General features: G+C 38.5%; 2 protein-coding genes across 3 annotated transcripts in view; one reads left to right on the plus strand and one right to left on the minus strand.

The window, feature by feature from the left end:
* The window catches only part of pomgnt1 (protein O-linked mannose N-acetylglucosaminyltransferase 1 (beta 1,2-)), a 35,093-nt gene extending 16,934 nt beyond the window's left edge, over nucleotides 1–18,159 (plus strand). The window contains exons 22-23 of one of the 2 annotated variants that reach the window (XR_013655608.1): nucleotides 16,295–16,371; nucleotides 16,657–18,159. The gene's annotated coding sequence lies outside the window, so the exon portion shown is untranslated. The remainder of the gene's footprint in view (nucleotides 1–16,294; nucleotides 16,372–16,656) is intronic. The other variant, XR_013655607.1, reaches the window with a different exon arrangement.
* tspan1 (tetraspanin 1) lies at nucleotides 1,879–13,327 on the minus strand. The gene is made up of 6 exons (XM_078945424.1): nucleotides 13,168–13,327; nucleotides 10,711–10,917; nucleotides 9,430–9,519; nucleotides 3,165–3,287; nucleotides 2,933–3,080; nucleotides 1,879–2,141 (listed from the first exon to the last, which is right to left on the minus strand). The coding sequence occupies exons 1-6, from the start codon at nucleotides 13,282–13,284 to the stop codon at nucleotides 1,990–1,992; spliced, it is 837 nt and encodes a 278-aa protein (XP_078801550.1). The 5' UTR covers nucleotides 13,285–13,327; the 3' UTR covers nucleotides 1,879–1,989.
* Nucleotides 18,160–18,426: the final 267 nt, after the last annotated feature.

Below are 18,426 nucleotides of genomic sequence, written 5' to 3' on the forward strand. Positions count from 1 at the left end.
AAGCGATCTGAAGAGGGTCTTTGTCATGCTAACAGTTCAGCTACACCGAGATGACTGATTAAAACAGATTAATTCTTCCCTTTCTGTTAGATGAATAAACAAACAAGGTTTGACTTCTCTCCCTTTTATTATTATTCATTATTTTATAAATAAAAAAGATCAGGATTATTAGTTGAAGGAGTCTAAAAGAGAAAAAAAATCATCATTAAAGGAAATAAGCTGAGACCAATGAAGCCTTTATTGAAGTTTATTAAAGAATAAAGCCTTAGTGATATTAAAGGAAAATTAGAAACTTGGTAACAGAAGAGATTATGTAAATCCAAAAAATATATTTAAATGGAAAGGAAAGCAAATATGTGTTTTGGTAGCACATGAAAAAGTGACATACAATGAATGACACATTTAATTACTGTGTCTACAGTAAGGAAGAAGCAGCAGACTCAGTTGTCCAGGTAACAGTACAGATAACTGGACACGACCATGGCAGCAATCTACACAAACATGGAAAAACAAATCTTCAGAACAAAACAGAAACAATAAAATGCATCGGAAAAATATTAACTTCAATTTAAATACACAATGCGCGTTTCAATTTTCGCGGTTTCACATATTTGCGCTTTTTTTTTCAGTCACGTGACTCCATTACCATTACCATAATTATCATCCAGATGAAGCAATGAGCAATGTTCCCATGTTCTTTGATAAATGTTTTACAAAGCATTAGAAATGTTTCAGAAGGGTTTTTGATCTGTAACAGGGATTCTTGGGGTGGGGGGTTCTCCGAATTCCTGGATTCTGCGGATTTGCAGGTGTGGGATCCCTAACCCGGCAAATACGGGGGAATTCTATATAAAACTATGTTCACACTACGAACCAAAACGTGTTCAAGCGGCCACTACCAATAAAAGGTCTACGTAAATGTGCATTTCGGGTCTTTCATGTTCAAAACTCTACTTTTAAGCGTAGCTACGCGGGTTTATGGGGTCTACCTGATAAGCGCGTGGCCATTGAATGTGCATTGCAAGTGTAACAGAATAAATGTGAATCCACTTGCCACCGGAGTTGTCATTGTTTATTCTTTTTAATGGGCTCTTGGGCGACCTCTATTGGTTGATATCTGTATTCTATGTAGCAACAAAAACTTTTAGTTGTGACACAGACATGTCCGAGGTAAGTCACATTTTGCAGCACTCCACATTATTCTTTATTTTAATTTATAATCATTGTCTCATTGTGATATTTTTGTAGTATATCATTTTAGTGGTTCTTTGTTTGGTTAATGAATTTTAAGTTAGCTAATCTGTGCATGTTCAATGGACTTTATACTTTTTGTAGTGTGCTGCATGTCCATGTGCGAGAGCCTTCCATGTTTGACCATCACCCTTTATGTTATGCAGACTAAAACGCGAAATAAAAGACAAGCTGGCTGTCCTGTCGTTCCACAACAAAAACACAACGCAGAAAATCCTCCTGAACCAGCCGTCGTCAAGACTGAGCTGGTAACACAAGTTAAACCAGGTCAAGCTTTGGTAGAGACCTATGGATGGCGTCCCTTTATTTTACCAAAGTCCCGATTGTTTGAAAATTGAAAAATTATTGCGGATTGTCCCCGGACAGAATTATATGATATCAAGGCTTTGATATATCGGAATAGAGCCGTGAAAGAAAAAGCCCGGAGCAAGATTTGCAAGATTTGGACCGTTTTGACATTTCGCACCAAGCCTCGTCCAACTGTAGGTGGCGGACATGCGCTAGTAAACAGTAGAAAAAGAAGAAAAATAAGCCCCTCCCTGCTTGTCGCGTCTGAACAACATGGGCTTGAACGTGCACCTACGAATGCGCATTCTTGAATGCGGGCCAAATGGTCTCGATGGGTACATAGCTTTTAGATCTTGCTTTAGTGTTTCAAACTACGAAATCATTGCTTTAATCTCCTCAAGAGACGGAACATGTATATTTAAGATTTTCTCTTGTCCTATAAACTGTAAATTATAAAAAGATATAGAAGTTCAACATTTTTAACTGTGGCTGATTGTTTTGTGTATTTACCTCCAGACCCCCAGTGCTTGCTACAATGGCTCCCACGATGTTGCCGTTATGTTTGAGCACCGTCAGGATCTGTTCATAACAGCCCTGCAAAGCAGAATAATCAGAGGGTTAGACCGACTGCACATAAACTGAAATAATACAAACAAAACTAACAATCTATATCAGCAAAACTATCAGGCATGTTTAAAGACAAACGGGTTGAATTGGTGAGAAGGTGAGGGTGCAAATACTGTATAATGACTCTGCCTAAAATATTGATGCATGCAGCTCACAACATACACTGAGAGAAATCAACATCAGTTTGGTGAAAACTGTTTAGTATTGTATCTTTTGATATCTTCCATCTGATTTTATTATCTCTTGCTATTTTCAGATTTTGTGTATTGTGTGCGTGTGTGTGATGGGATTCATTTATGCTTGACAAAAATGAGGATTTAAGCCTAAAATTATTATGCAGAACTAAATCTTACTGATTATGGTCAACTTTTACATATAATGCTCAAAAATGCACAAAATAATGATCGTCTACTGGATATTCTAGTAAATGCAATCATGTGAGCTTAGCTGGAGAACACTTTTAAACAAATGCTCATGTGAGAAATTTGTTACTAGCTTTTTTTATTGTTTTATTTTATTGTTGACTTTTGTGTTAAAACAAAATTCTGAGATATTTCTTAACATAAAATCTTACAATGTTCAAACTTAGGTAAACGTCAAGCAGAACTGCTTTCATCTCAAAATAATGTATGGTAAGTTTTTACAAATATGACAAGGCATAACAAGCTTTAATGACTTTCATTAGATTCATTGCAAATATATTTTCTATTAATTTTTGTGTTTTTTTGTTTTTTTTTAAATTGCACATGATTATGATGTTTTTTACTGGCCTTGACCAGCCTGCGCTCTGCCTCATCGCAGCTGCAGAGGTCGATGCCGGCACCGCAGCAGCTGGGCGGCAGGTTGCCCTGGTTCTGCGCTTCAAACTTTGATCCCACAAAGTCAGTGTAGTTAAAGAAACCACAGCAACTCATCTGAAGCAAGGAAAAGAGCAGAAAAACACAGATGAAACAAAAAAGTAACAGAACAGCAGCGCAAGGGTTTGCAGTGGTTCCCACCGTTGTCATGGCGGTGTCCCAGATGTTGGTGGTCATAACATCAGTGCCATAAATGTTCTTTAATGCGGGGATCTGCCACTCTACAAGGATCTCCATAGCCTTGAAGATACAAAACAGCTCATTTCACCCACAGTAATCATCATGTAGAATCACTAACATATAATATCAGTTTAATCGGTTTTATGAAAACTGCATAGAAAAGATACATTTCTAAATTTCTTGTGATGTCAATTCTGAAACCTAATTGAAACCTAAATGAAGAGCATCATTGAACTTTGTTTCTTTTATTTTTTGGTTCCATTTTAAAAAGACTCTTCATGATTGGATGTCAAAACCTTGTTTCTGAACCTGGCCTCATTATAAGCAGTGCTTTGGTAAACACTAACATTGTGTACGAATTCTCTCACAGCTCACTATTTAGAGCATTTTATAGGGATTGTACCTTTTTTTTATTTTTTATTTTTTTCCAAATGTAGAATTCCAAAATCCAGTGCCCTGGAAATTTCCCAGTTGTCACTGCGAAAAACTAGTGTGCATTGACTGTCACTAGATTGGGGAATACCACGATGCATTGCAATTGAACAATTTGTCATTAAAAATTAGCCTTATTTTTCGCACAAACAAATGCTACTTTTAAAACAGTTTGACACTGATTGTGTTAGCATATTCACAATAACGCCCAATGTTGTTTGCAGAATTATTCCATATAAAAGACGGTTTTTGACAAAAACTGCCTTATTGTGCAGAAAAATACAATATTTGTTTTTATAAATCGTCAGAATGATGTGAATTCCCAAATGGTCTTTGTAAAATGTTTGTCTACTAGTTTTTTTCTATGGCAAATAGGTGAGGTCATATGTGTCGTTAAAAAAAGTAGTGAGCATGTGTCCGATACGCGTTAAAATCCGGACTACAGGATTGTTCCACACTAGATAGCCTTTTGGGGGTTAGGGAGTAAAGAGGGAACATAGCTTAAAGCACAACTAGCCTGATGCAAATGCTGCGTTGCACCCACATGCCGTGCCTCAGTTTTTATCTTGAGCCTTGGTCCCTATCCTAGGTTTTTATCTGACAATATTCACAAACTTAGGGTACCCTATTTTTGCTGCTAAAAGTGATCAGTTCTATCCAAACAAAATCCTCACTTTCCCAGTTCATTACTTTTATTTTAAATGTTATTCCCTTCACTCCTCCTAGACCACCCAAAGTTCAAATCTTTTTTTTCCTGCTGCATCAGCGCTTCTGTCTTTCTTCTGGGTTCATTATGTAGATGAGAGGTCTTTACATGGAAATGTTCTTCCAGTGGGTGGTCGTAAAGCACGTCAATGCACTGCAGCGCTCCCACTGTCACAGCGCCGTGGACACACCGGACTAGCGGGAGCTCCCGCAAGTGAAGCGCCCCGGCTGATTTAATGGGAGGGAGAGGTAATTCTGCGGGAGTCACCCTATTCATCAGAAATTAAATAAATCTCCCACACAAAGCACCTGGGAAATAAACAGCCCTGCCTGGCAACGGGCAAAAAATGAAAATAAATCAAAATATGGCCAAGCCATTATTCTCCTTTCTTCTCCTTTTCCTGATCGTAAACTGTGGGGCATTTACATATATATTGGTGCTCCTGATGGTTTCGCTCAGGACACGTTTTGTTTGATATTCATGTTTTTCCAAAGTGGAAGAGGGGAAAAATGGTCAAGTTTAATGCGCTCACAGGGTTCTTTTACTTTCTTTTCTTTGGAGTGAGTCCTTCCACTTGTGCATGTGAACATGTACTGCTTCCTGTTTCTTTTTTCCTATATTCTGTGTGTATGTGGATATAGTGTTATTTTGATAGGAGATGCCCGAGGGGATGCTGAAAAAGGTGCCACAATTAAAAGTGTCTCCCCTTACAAAGCTGAGGGGGGCAGCTAAGATCAGGAGTGGTTATTACCAGATGGATAATTCATCACTGTCATTCATGTCTGACCACGACCTGTTAAACACACTCACACACTGGATAAGCCCTGGAACACACAGCTCAGTGAAGCGATAGATGATGAGACATTCATCAATGTGTGTCTTAAAAAGCTTTACACTTTTCTTCTTTTGATGTTAATGGAGCCAAGACACTATAACAGAAAGAAATGTGTTTTTTTATGTAACTTTAACCCTTTGACTGTACATAAGAACTGGACCGAGTTAGAGTGATGTTACCCACTGAAAATGACATCTAACCAAATTAAGTCAATTCAGTTGCTATTTTGTTTGCCAGACGTTGTCAGTAAGCAGTATTTGATGAAAAAAACTATCAAGCGCATGTTAAGAAAGATTATAGAGCAAGAATTGTTATTCTCAGAAATAAAATGACTGAGTAATAGCTCTTCTTTTCTCCATTAAAGTCTATGGGACTTTGGGTTCTTGGAACCAGTGGGTACTTCCTGTTTGGAACACAAGGGGGAGGGGTAACTCAGTCCAGTTCTCATATACAGTAAATGCTTTAACCCCATAAAATGACACATCCGACCCATAATTCAGTTATGGGTCACCTCCACTTCATCCGCACTACCTATCCCCTGAGGAGCCGTCTCTCCAAAATTAAATGGTAAATGGCGTATACTTATATAGCGCTTTCTACCTTCTTACGAAGGCCCAAAGCGCTTTACAGTCACAGTCCCATTCACCTATGCATACACACATTCACACACTGATGGCTGCTCCGCTGCCGAACACTGGCGCCAACCTCCCACCAGAGGCAAGGTGGGGTTCAGTGTCTTGCCCAAGGACACTTCGACACATGGGCGTGCAAGGCGGGAATCGAACCTGCAATCTTACGATCATGGGTCGACCGCCCTACCGCTGCACCACGGACGCCCGTGGCCATGGTGGAGCGTGGTTAAAGCATAACGACTAACTATAATAGGTCTACCAGCTATCAAGAATATACCTTCAGTTATTAACCTCCTTCCTTTTATGTTTCATTAGCACACATTTGGGATTTTTTATTTGTTCTTTGGCACAAAACTTAAAGATAAAGTCATTTCCAATCTACAGATCATATTCTAGCTACATTTCCTAGAATTTGGTGTCAAGCTCTTAAAACGACAAAAACAAAACTTGTTTCAGTGAAACATGATAAACCTTTAACTGCCTCTTTGATAAAATCCATGCCTTTCTGTTCTTTTAGGGACCAGAGCGAAATAAATAGTTTCTAAGTGCATTCAAACCACTTGAAGCAGCACATTTCTTTTGGAAAAGCTGCAATAGTCAAAATGCAGATTGATGCTGCAGGTAAATAGACTGGAACAGCAGGATGTTTCATCCCTCTTATTGGCACAGGCACCTGGATATATAGACGCATATAAGCTGCAATCATTTTCCACGGCTGTTGTTTACACAAGCAGGAGGCGGACAGCTGCTGAAGCTCTCTGTGTTATGAGCAGATCATGCTGAAGCTAACAAATGGCACGCTGAGCTGAGTAAAGCAGATCTATGATCTCCTTAAGGAAGACAAGCGGGGCGGAGTTATATATTACATCCTTCCACACACACACATCACCGCCGAAAGCAGAATTCACGGCTGGATTTGGTTAGCTCGTTTTTATAAATGACACACACGATGAGGGAGATTCATTTCAGCAGAGGCACCTGAGCAGTAGTAGCAGCCTCCGAGGACTCCAGCAACACATCTTTGTGTTTATGCAGCCATTAATTCTATAGGAAAAGTCCTCAAACTGCGGGAAAAAAAAGGCGTTTGATCATTTTTAACAAGTTTGGTATATAAACCTTGTTCTACAAAAGTGGCTTTGCGGAAAAATATTCACACACAAATACCAAAATACACATAATTTGGCTTATTTTAAATCAAATTCTAAAAACAATAGAAAAGATAACAGTTGAAACTTTATAATACATGAAAACACGACAGACTGCAATATATTATGAGATATATCTGTATATTTTTGTTGCTGACAGTATATTTTAGAATCATGAATTCTTCTCAATATCTCTCAACTTCCAACAAGCATATTGTTATGAATGATCAAAATGTGTTCTAATGACTTTAAACCATTAGAACCAAGACCAATCTTTTTCTTAAAAATAAAACTGTGTATTTTACCACAAACCAAGTGGACCACATAATCAATTTCTGATATTTTGCTGTTCCACTGATGTCACGATTGGTTCTTATGGGTTAGGTTTAGAACTTTCTGTAGATAAATCAATATTTCAAGGTAATCTTTTATTTTTTTACTTCCTCATCACCTGTAAACTAATGATTTAACCCCCTTATTCTGTATTTCCTAGGTAATGGATGACTTGAAACAAAAAATCCTACTGACAGATTTCTGATGTTTGACTTGAAATGCTCATTGCAGAAATATATTTACTGTTTTTAGCAGAGCTAAATGTATCAGATGTTTCTTTTTCTGCACTTCCTCATTTTTAACCTAAAAAGGCTGCATCTTAAAATGTTCTAAGACTGGAGTAGATTCCTGTCAAATGTTGGAGCTCAAAACTTTAGCGGATTTAAAAATGCAGTGAAGGAACTTTTTGTTGAAGTATTTTTTTGGAATCCCCCACATTTCTGTGCAGTTGTTTTAAGATTTGTGGAGCGAGACAAATAACAAGTTACATCTATAGTAAAGCTCCAAGGCTTTGTTTTACTATTCATAGCTCTGCAGGGCGATAAAAGACAAAAAATAAGCCAGTAATACAACATTGTAGATACATGCAAGATTTAACACTTTCGCCTCCACTTCTTCACTCCTATGCATCCTAGATTTCCACTGCCTTTTTTGGGTTTAATTTTGCCAGAAATATAATTCCTGCAGGAAACAGTCTAGATGACCAATATGTCATCAAAAGACAAGCAACGGATGTGTTTACACAAAATCTGTAGTTATAAGGTGCTTTGAAAATAACAAAAGAAACACTGGAAACCCCGATTTCTTTTTCCCCCTGAAAATGTTGATTATTTTTTTAAACCTTGTGTTGCGGTGCGGGTAAAAAAGTGACAGATACACAAACTCACACACACACCTGAATTCTCACACATCCCAAAAAAACAAACTGTTGACATTGAATTCCAGATTGTTTTCATTTTTTTTTCCATTTTAATATAAAGAAATCAGAAGTAATACTACATTCATACAATTCATAGCAATACTAACACTTTACTTTATAAATAAAGCTGTTATTGCAGTTGGTTGGTTAAAAAAAAGTGTAATAATGTCAATGTTAGGATCGCACAAGAGTTAAGAAGGTGTCAACCAGGCAACTGATCCTCCCACAGTGTACGTAACTTGCATCCACCCTGACTAGGGGTGTAACAATATCTATTAACAACAGTTGGGTTGCACTTGGTCGTTTTTATGTTATAGTAAAATAAACCTACCATGCCTCATCCAAATGGTATTTTCCAAGATCGGTTATAATCAATCCAATTCATGTACAAATGATTTTAGAATGGTAGGGGTTGATTCGATTCAACTGACAACTTGTCTCAGACAGATCGATCTGGTTCGATTGTAGTAATATAAATCAATTAATCAATTAAGCTGATTAATTTGTCACACCCCTTAGCCCTAATTCTAATAACCGAGGCACTGGCATGGTACTTTTACCTTGTAGGAACGGTTTAAACCAGACTTAGCCACACTCATATAAAAATGCATCATAATAAGAATTTCCTGGTACTTTAATTGCTATAGAAATCGTGACTGTCTTTAACGTCATTTTTGCTCTTCAAAGGCAGGTCTTCCAACCCCAGATGTACAAACAAATGACTGTGCTCTGCTCATCAGTGGCGTCTGTGCAGATGGAGGAGCAGATTACCACTGCTGCTTCTGGGGCTTCAGATACATCCTAGGACCAAATTCTCACTAACCTCCTCTCACATAGCCCATTTGAAAACCTTGTAATTATTATATGTGGCTCTAAATGAAAGTGGAGTGTACGTGTGTGTGTGTGTTTGTGCAAGTGGGGGCGCATATGCAAATAGGGCTGCTTTGCATATAAAATGCTATAGCTTCAACATTCTGGAGTAATAAATTGCTCAAAGTCATAGACAGCGCTCAGGGCCCCAGGCGATCCCAGAGTCATTAAGTAACCGAATGTAGTGAGGCAGACACAAAGCCAGTAATTCAATGAAAGCTCGCCTCTGTGAAGGAGGATTTACATGGAGATAAAATCCAGAGGGAGGACTGACGAGGGGAGGAGGAGAGGACGGGAGATGTAGTGGGATGAGAGGAATTAAGGAGACCAAAAAAAATAAAGGGGAGGAGCGGCGAGGTGCGAACTTACAACTGAAGAGTAGTACAAAACTACGGCGGCAGATGCCACTTGAGTGATGAATATGATGAGGATGATGGAGAAGAACTGGAAGAGGAAGAATACATTATATAAATATAAAAAATCCTTCAAAACGCTGATGTGGTGAGATGTCATCAGCTGGCCGGATGGTGGATGCTGTCATGTTGGGAGCGCCACAGGGAGAAGATGCGCTGCCTGTGCTCATCATTACACTCACTGCAGTGGGCTAAGAGGCAGTTAGCCCCGTCATTAAAGCGCACAATAATGCGCGCTGTGCTGCTCAGGGGCTGGCAGTTTTTGGGCTGTGGATAAAAGCTGGGTGGCTGATAGATCGAATCCAAAGTCAAGAGCAGGCCTAAAGAAGCGCATGACAGAGCCAATAGAGCTTTGGAAAAAAAAAAGTGTACTACCAGTACTCCTCCTTAAATGACTCATAAGTGAATCATTTAAGGGGGAAAAAATAACCTTGTTTGACACCTCTTTGCAGAAATGTTTCCATTCAAGCATTGATCATATTTTAGTATTAATGTTTGTTTAAGGTTTCAGTATTAATCTCCCATAAATTTCAGTCCAAGGCCAATACTTTAAATTACAGCAGTTTAAAGCAAAATTGAAGAATTTCAGTCACATCAGTTCATGAAGTCATTGCTAAGTAGCACACATGTAATCGATACTTCAACTTTAGTAAATAAATCTACTTAGATTGCATTTTTATTCATCTCTATTACCAGGGTTATAATGGGAGAATTTTTATCTTCTATTTTACAATGGATCCTTAAACCAAAGCGTGCGGTCAATGTGTGCTTCTAAACCCAGGAACCGTTGGAGGACATTCTCCTTCAGGACTTTTCTATTAAAGATTACCAATCAAGTTTTGTCAGGCTAAAGGGAAAAACTTTAGTGTCAACCAGAATCCAATGTCTTTCAAGCCTGAATTTAGTAAGTATCAAGTTCCAGGTCCAGTTTCAGTTCAGTTTTCTAACTTTACGAATAAAGTTAGATTTCATCTGCAAATCTTTAAAATCAAAATTATATTTTCTGCTGAATTTATCCTGAAGAGCAGGAATAAGGGAATGTATTTTGTATCAAATAAGTATGTCAAGCACATGCAAAAACCCAGTTATGTCATTAGCATGACTGAGATGAAACAAAACCAGTACTGATAAAGACCAGAGACAAGTTCGATTTGACATAAGGTCTTGCTTTACAGATTTGCAGATTAACTTCCTAATGCTTATCTCTTCAAAAATTACTTACCCCAAGAAGGAGACATTTGCTTTCTTTTTTGGCTCCAGAGAAACCCAAAATTCCAAGCAGAACCATCCAGCCCCCAGTGGCAATACAGTAATAACCAATGTTAAAGAACTTAAGGGCTTTATCGGGGAACAGACCAAGGAAACGCAGAAAGGTATTTTTGTCCAGGCTCACCCACAGTCCCAGAGCCATGATGGTTATTCCACTCAGCTGTAGGAGGACACGGAGAAAAGTGAATTTGTGCAAGAAGAAGACATTAAATCTACATTTTTGTTTAAAAAGGATGTTTCAAATGGTGAAATAAACAACACTTGAATCTTTAAATTCTTCCTTATATTCAAGTCTCTTTGGTTGTGTAAGGGTGAGTGGATTATTGCATCAAGTTTCCATCTAACTTATCCTACTTGATGGTTACTCAAGCCCACATCAATACTAAGGTAATATAAAATAGCTCAGATATCCCAATTTGATCTCAATTATATGTTAATTGTGTTGGTGATTGGGTGAATCATTTTAAAGTCCCACTCCAACTATGTTTTTATCCATGGTAAAATTGTGGTCTTTAAACCAGATCATTGGCCTTGTGGTAGAGTGTCTGCTCTGAAACTGGAAGGTTGTGAGTTCAAATTCATGGCTGAGTCACACTAAAGACTTAAAGCACCAAATGGTTCCCGAGTGCAGCTGTGTCTGCAGCTAACCGCTTCCCCAGAGAATGGGTCAAATGCAGAGAACAAATTTCACACACATAGGCGCTAATGGGTTTGATTATGAATATGCAGGTTTTAGCCCAAGATCAAAAAGCCCAGGACAATTTTTGAGACATACTTTCTACAGCAGTTGAAATTCGCCACTGACTATTATGTAGTTTATATCAGGACAACATTCTTGAATTATTTTTTCTGTAGCTTCTTGAGACTGTTTGGTTGTGAATTTGGTAATGTTTTTTCCGTAAACTCACTGGAATTAAAAGTGAAAATGTAGTTTTAAGTTGGAGTGCAGTAAATATGCATTTACACCATGACATTGCACTTTTCTTTACTACTGTGGCCTAAAATTTATTTATGGTTAGATAACATTTGTTGTCACGTTTTTTGTCTTTTTCGTCTCCACACACCACACCTTTGCAGTTGCAGTGGCCACATTTGAACCCTTTCAACTACGGTTACTTTTCCATGTTTTCAGTCCCAGTTTGTCTGTCAAAGCCGTTTTGAACGGCCATCCCCTGTCAGATCAGCCGGCTGCTGTCTTCTCAGCTCATCACAAGGAATCAGGGATCCCACACTTATGTTAAGGCCATGTCACACAACCACTATATACATTTTGTGCATTTTCACGTATGAATTTTCCGTCTTTCGTGATACATGTGGGATATACCTTATTCATCAGTGTTTCTTGCATTTGTTATTCGTCGATGTGCGCAGATGTCCGTCGAGGGTTTTCGGCCAATGGGTGAATTCGGTTTTGAGCAGTTCAAAGTTTTTGGTCGGTTGACAATTACAAAGTTTATGTGTACTTCATGTAGTTGACACACAATTATTATGTAACTTTTACATAATTGTGAGTGATTTTAGCAAGATGCCTATGCAAATTTGTGGCTTTCCACAATCGTTCCACAAATGTCTAACAGACTTTTAATGCATGTTCCAGTGATGTAAACTTTTATTTCACATAAAAGTTCACAATTGAAGCATGAATCACTAATAAATTGCACATAAACAGTATGCAATTGGAGTGGAAGGGTGAGTACCCCAAAAGAGCTGGTTCAGAAAATGAATAAATGAAAAGAAAGATGAGTTGTGTAAAAATGTTCCACTGTGCCTAACAAAAGCATCAAATAACATTTTATAAAGTAAAAAAAAATGATTATGCCCCATATTTTTGAAAGATTGCCTGTTTAATTCACAGAGACAAACCATGTATTGCTTTTTAAAGCAACCTATCTGTTGTTCTGTGCAAACATGGTTTGTAAATCCTAAAATCTTGTTTGCCTCTGTTGGTTAGCCCAACATTTGGCTGGGAATCTATCAGTGGATTGAGGTCATTTCCAGACCTGCACTCCCAGATTGTTTAAGCATCACTGCTCAAGCGCAAGGAGCAGGAGTGATGAAGAAAACAATGACCGGATCCTCACCGGCGCCCCGCCATCGTCAGCTGCGATTCTCCCCATTTAACAAACAATGTTGCTTATCCACTTTAAATCGAACACACTCAGCAGGCAAAGTTAGAACCTTGGAAGCTAATAAGCTGGAAATTGCTACAGACAGGAGAAAACGCTGGGCGAGAAGTGCCATTACTTGTCTCGTTGGTCTGAGATGTTGAGACTGCTTCAGAGGAAATTACAGAATGCTGCCATGCTGACTACTTTCTCATGTCAAGACTTACAGAGTCAGTGAAGATAAGAACTTTAACTACTCCCTGTAGTTCTATATAAGCATGAAATTGACGGGGAAACATACTTACGAAGATAAGCAAGTTAACCAAGGTCATCATCAGCTTGACAAAAGTGAAGACACTCATGTTAATCTGCAACAACAGAGACATAAAAAGACGACGTAAAAAATTTACTTCACACTGCATTTTCTGGCACTTTAGAGGAGTAATTACTGAAGGCACATGTTTTTTTTTTTAACTAAATAATATATATATTACCTTTAAATATGTTATGTCCAAATTGAAGTAGCTTTAATCCTGACTTATAAGAAAAGAAAGCTGACGTAAATATAAACAAAAGGTTTTTGTTTTCCTTAATATTCTAGCTGTTTTTCCCCCAGGTAAATTAAAATCTGCAGGTTTGCCCTTTATAAGTCTCTCTGTACATACAGGTACTAAAGAGCACTGATATGACCACTCATTTTCCTCCTCACCCCTGACAGGGATGATGGGTGTGGTCCTAAAGGATGCAAGTGAAGTTTTTACTGTGCAGAGGCTCATATGACTTAATATATGCTGCTAGTGGATTGACAGGAAAATGCATCATATTGAGGAAAATCTAACACAACCTTCTATTTTTTCCCTTCTTTTTGGAACAACAAAGGTCGTTATTGTACCCCAACTTTAAGCTCTTTCACCCCTTATTAGTCAAAAGATTTATTTTCAAGCATACTGCAAGCTTGAACCTCTTAAGACCACAGCTAATATTTGAGCTAACCAATACACACATCACTACAGAGCCTCAGTTAAGCAGAATAACTACTGGTAATGTGGAGGCCTGGTTTTAAGAGGTTAAAGACTTGAAGAAAAGCTCTGTGACAGTAATTGAGCTCATTATCATTGATCAACTCGAGGGTTTTAAAGTTTTTTTTTATGTTTATGAAAAGTTCCACACAGATGTGCGTCAGTGTCATTTGCATATTGTGGTAATGCACGACAGGATGGCTGCTGAGGAACAATTTGCAAGTGACCAGAGGCAGACTTGGCAGAAATGTGAACAATGTATTTGCCTTCATCCATCAATCCATCCATCTTTTAAATCCGATCAATCCCCTTTGGGCTCTTGGGGTTGCTGGAGCCTATCCCTGCTACTGTTGGGCTACGATAGGGACATAGTGGTCCTTCTCTAAATTGCAGCTCATCTTTCGGGGTCCTACACTTTTTTTTCAGTGTAATCTTTTATTTTTGCTTTTTGGCTGTAGGCAGTCGTCCATCAATCTCCTCCATGCCATGTCTCCTGTACAGAATGCATTCAGTTTGCCTGATCTACGTACATTTTTAATTGAAATCCGATCTTTGCTTTCATTCTATAAGACTGGACTTATTTTGTTCATGTCTGTCTGAGAAAAGTGTTACAGCCTTAAAACATCTAAAATTCTACTTCATCGATTGTACCTATTATGGGTTATTTTTAGTAAACGAGGGAACACTGTACTCTCTGGACAGATGCCAGTCTGTTGCTGGGCTACAAATGCAGTCACCTGAAACAAACAGAATGAGGAAAAATCACAAACTGAACTGAAGAATGGCAGCACTCTAAAACATACATTAGCAAAATTTCTCAATGAGAAAAATAAAGTGGAATTTGCCCAAGAAGAAACAGCTTAGGTGACTAGGTAATTACAGCAACTTGAACATAACCAGGAGGAAAAATTAGATCAGATAACTGTTATTATTGATGTATCTGAAAATGTTCCATCACATGCTTTGAAAAAACTACATTAAAAAAATACTTTTCTTGAAGAAACTGTAATTTTAGAAAGTGAAAGTGACCAAGATCTTACACGAGAAACTATATTCTTAATCATAACTGTCTTTTGTCTACTTCTGTGCCATCAATGTGCTTATGATATAAGAAGTGAACAGAGTGACCCCCTCCCCTCTCAAATTCCAGGAAGGAAGTACCTGCAGCTGCTCCCAAGAAGCCAGAATCTGAGAACTGAGAAATAAACAGCTATTACTCAGTCATGTTTGTCAGAATAACTATTCTTGCTCTGATCATTTTTTTTAACATGTTCTTGCTGTAGTGCAGCTTGTTTAAGTTATCAAAGTTATAAAATGGCGAATCAGACGCCTCACTACAAGTTTGACGTCCAACGTTTAAAGCGTCACCAGCTTTTAAGTGTTAGGGGTGTGGACTTCCAAGAAGCTCACTCTTAATTGGTGAGAGTGGTTACCATAGAAACAATGACAGATTCAGAACAACCATGCTTATTAATGTCATCTGGCGCTAACACAGCGGGGTCCTTTAACACATAGCCAAAAAAAAAAAATGGCTATTGCGTTTTTTTTTTGTTTCGTCAGAACCGGAAAAAAGCCATTTTCAATGGGTGACATCACGTTCACTCAGTCCAGTTCTCATCAAGAGTCAGTGTACTACTTAAGCAACGTTCACACTTAGCATGTGTTGCACATTCTTGAACACGCTTTATCATATGGTGTTCTCGCTTGACTGTCGTAACTCAATCATGTCGCATGTTCACCACCTACAGTTGGGCGTAGCTTGGAGGAAAATTGTTAAAGTGGTGCAAATCTTGTAAATCTTGCTCCAGGCTTTTTCTTTCTCTGTCCTATTCTGATATACGAAAGGCTTTGTGTCATATCATTCTGTCTGGACACAAACCGCAAGTATTCATTTCTTCATCACTTTTCAAATGGTTGACACTACTGTGAATGAAAAAGGACACTCCCTATATGTCACAAACAAATTCAAATCCCAAATTGGTCAAAGTCTAACTTCCAACACACATTCAGTGAAAATGGACTTAAAAACGTGTGTAACAGTGCGTGAACGTGAGAGTATTGACCATGTAAGCCCAAACGTCCATATGCACACGCTTACATAGACTTTTCATTGGAAGTGGTTGCTTGAACAGGTGTTAGCTGAGGCTGGTGTGAACTTATCTTTAGCGCTACAGCACTAAGCAGTAATTGTGCGACATACTTATGGAGTACTATACAAAATCCCGCAGTGTGCTTTTTTCCAGAAAGGTTTTTCATTTTAATCCTTTGTCTACAGTTGTTTTTATGACCATTTGAAATGAGCTTGTGTGCAGGAAATTCCCACCATTCTGAATTTTCCCTTAATTTTTTTTTTTTTTTTTGCTTTGCATGTTCATTCTGTTCTTTGTTTCTTTGTTCCTCTTTCTCCTCAAAGCGCTCAACTTGACCACTAGAGGGAAGTAGTGAGCTGCAGTGATTTCTTCTATCTTCCTTGTTGTCCTGCATCTTCAGGTATTTCATTTTCTTTGTTACCAAAAGTTAACATCTGAGGCTTATTTATTTGATTATTCATTTACTCACTTGTTAATTTATAATCTTTTAACATCTGTGATTAATTCAAGTAATTTAGCAATCTCATGGGCAGTTTGTGGCTAATTACCATGTAATATTGATCTGAATTTTTTGTTAAATTATGCATTTCATAACAGATGCTTATGTTGCATGTGTTACATGCATGTGTGAGTGCAACCACTTTCCCTTTTTTTTCTTTTTGTGTCAATGTACCAAACTGTTGAGCTGCAGAGACGATAGAAGCTGCAGCCCTCTCCACCTGAAACACGGCATGTCTGAAAGTTGAAGCAGTATCGACTGAGGTCTATCTCAGTAATATCACTTTAATGACCTTATTGTGAGTTATGACAATCTCACCCACACTGTCATTAACCCACCGGCTCTTAATCTCAGTAAGAGAAGCACCTGTCAGGCTTCGTTAGCCATTAAACCCTTAATAATGTTTGACTGCATGCATGCACGCACACACTCTGCAGCGGCGCCGCATGGAAATGGAAATGATTAGACCGGTGCTTTTTCATCCCCTCTGATAAAAGCAATGACAGGCCACAGAAAGAGAGCGGGGCGAGATGGGGAAGGTTACAGGAAAAAAAACTTGGGAGTCCTAATGAGGTTGGTTAGATTGAGTATTATCGGCGGCCCTCCAGGGCAGCTGCCACAGTTATACATCTGCCACTGCTGGGCGGTGTGCCACGAGATGCATACCTCTCAAGCCCCATGTGAGCACTGATTCATCCTTTAACTTGATTTTAAGGTTGATATAATATCAGGCAGTATGTGCTCAGCAAGTTTAATGGTTGTAACGCTCATTAAAAGCTTTGAAGGTCTTTGATGGAGCTCCTGCGATTCACTTTGCAGATGAGAAATCATCTCGGATTTCCTCCAGCTGCAATAACTCTCCTTTGACAAGTAGCTCTTTCTGTGAAACGGGCATTATTTGTTTGGAAGCACACTTTATACCAAAATTCAGAGACGTTCAAGAGGTTTAGATGTGCCCTTTTAAGGAGCTTTACATGAAATATCCAAATGTGTTTGTCAGAGCTGATCAATATATGACTCTTCATTGGTAATGGGGGACCCTACTGAAGGAACATTAATGTTCTTTCGTCTTTCTCCACAGACTTAACAAAACCTCATTAATAAATATGCATGAAAAGACAATTGGGACACAGCCGGAAGCCTTTGTCCGTCGTATGCACAGAATCACTTCCCGTTTCATGTTGTTACCGTGGCAACAGCTTTAATATTTTTGCTGCTTGCCGTGATAATACATTGTTTTTTGCAAAGCGTTACAAAAGTCTGCATACAAAAGCTATGTGCCAATTTCCCTCACTACTTCCTAACCCAGGCATGTCCAAAGTCCAGCCCGTTAAAATTTCCACCAGCCTGCAGACTCTTTAATAAAATCAAAAACGTGCTGCCTTTAGCATTTTTAAAAACTGTACACTTTCTTTTTTTTGTTGCGTGTGTACTGTGTGTACAATTTCTTGATTGTGGTTAGCTTAAATATGTTTTCATAATTACCATCAAGAGGCACTGCCAGACAAGACATGCTATCCACAACAAGCTAACTGGGAATGCAAAGTGTAGAAATCCACAAATTCACAGTGATTTAGATAAAAGCATGTTTAGATATCTGTTCTATAAATGAAATGAAATGTATGCCATTGCATTTATAATGCTCATCAAATGGTTCATTTAAATTTAACGTTAATAAAATAGTTAAAATGATATCAGGCTGAATAGTCGGCCCTTACACCTCACCAAATCTGGCCCCCTTTGCAAAAGTTTGGACACCCCTGCCCTAACCCCTAAAAGACACTATATGGTGCAGGGCTATCAAGTGCCCTGGATTTCACTGCATTTCGGAATTGTCGATTCTGACAGCCCTACGAAATGGTGAAGGCACTATATGGTGCAATAGGAATTCGATCATAGCCATAGTCCTTTTAAGACAAAACTATTTCATCCACACTCCATTTAATCTCATATAAT

Source organism: Oryzias latipes, chromosome 4, assembly GCF_053564925.1.
Source record: "Oryzias latipes strain Hd-rR chromosome 4, Olatipes_Hd-rR_3.1".
NCBI lineage: Eukaryota > Metazoa > Chordata > Actinopteri > Beloniformes > Adrianichthyidae > Oryzias > Oryzias latipes.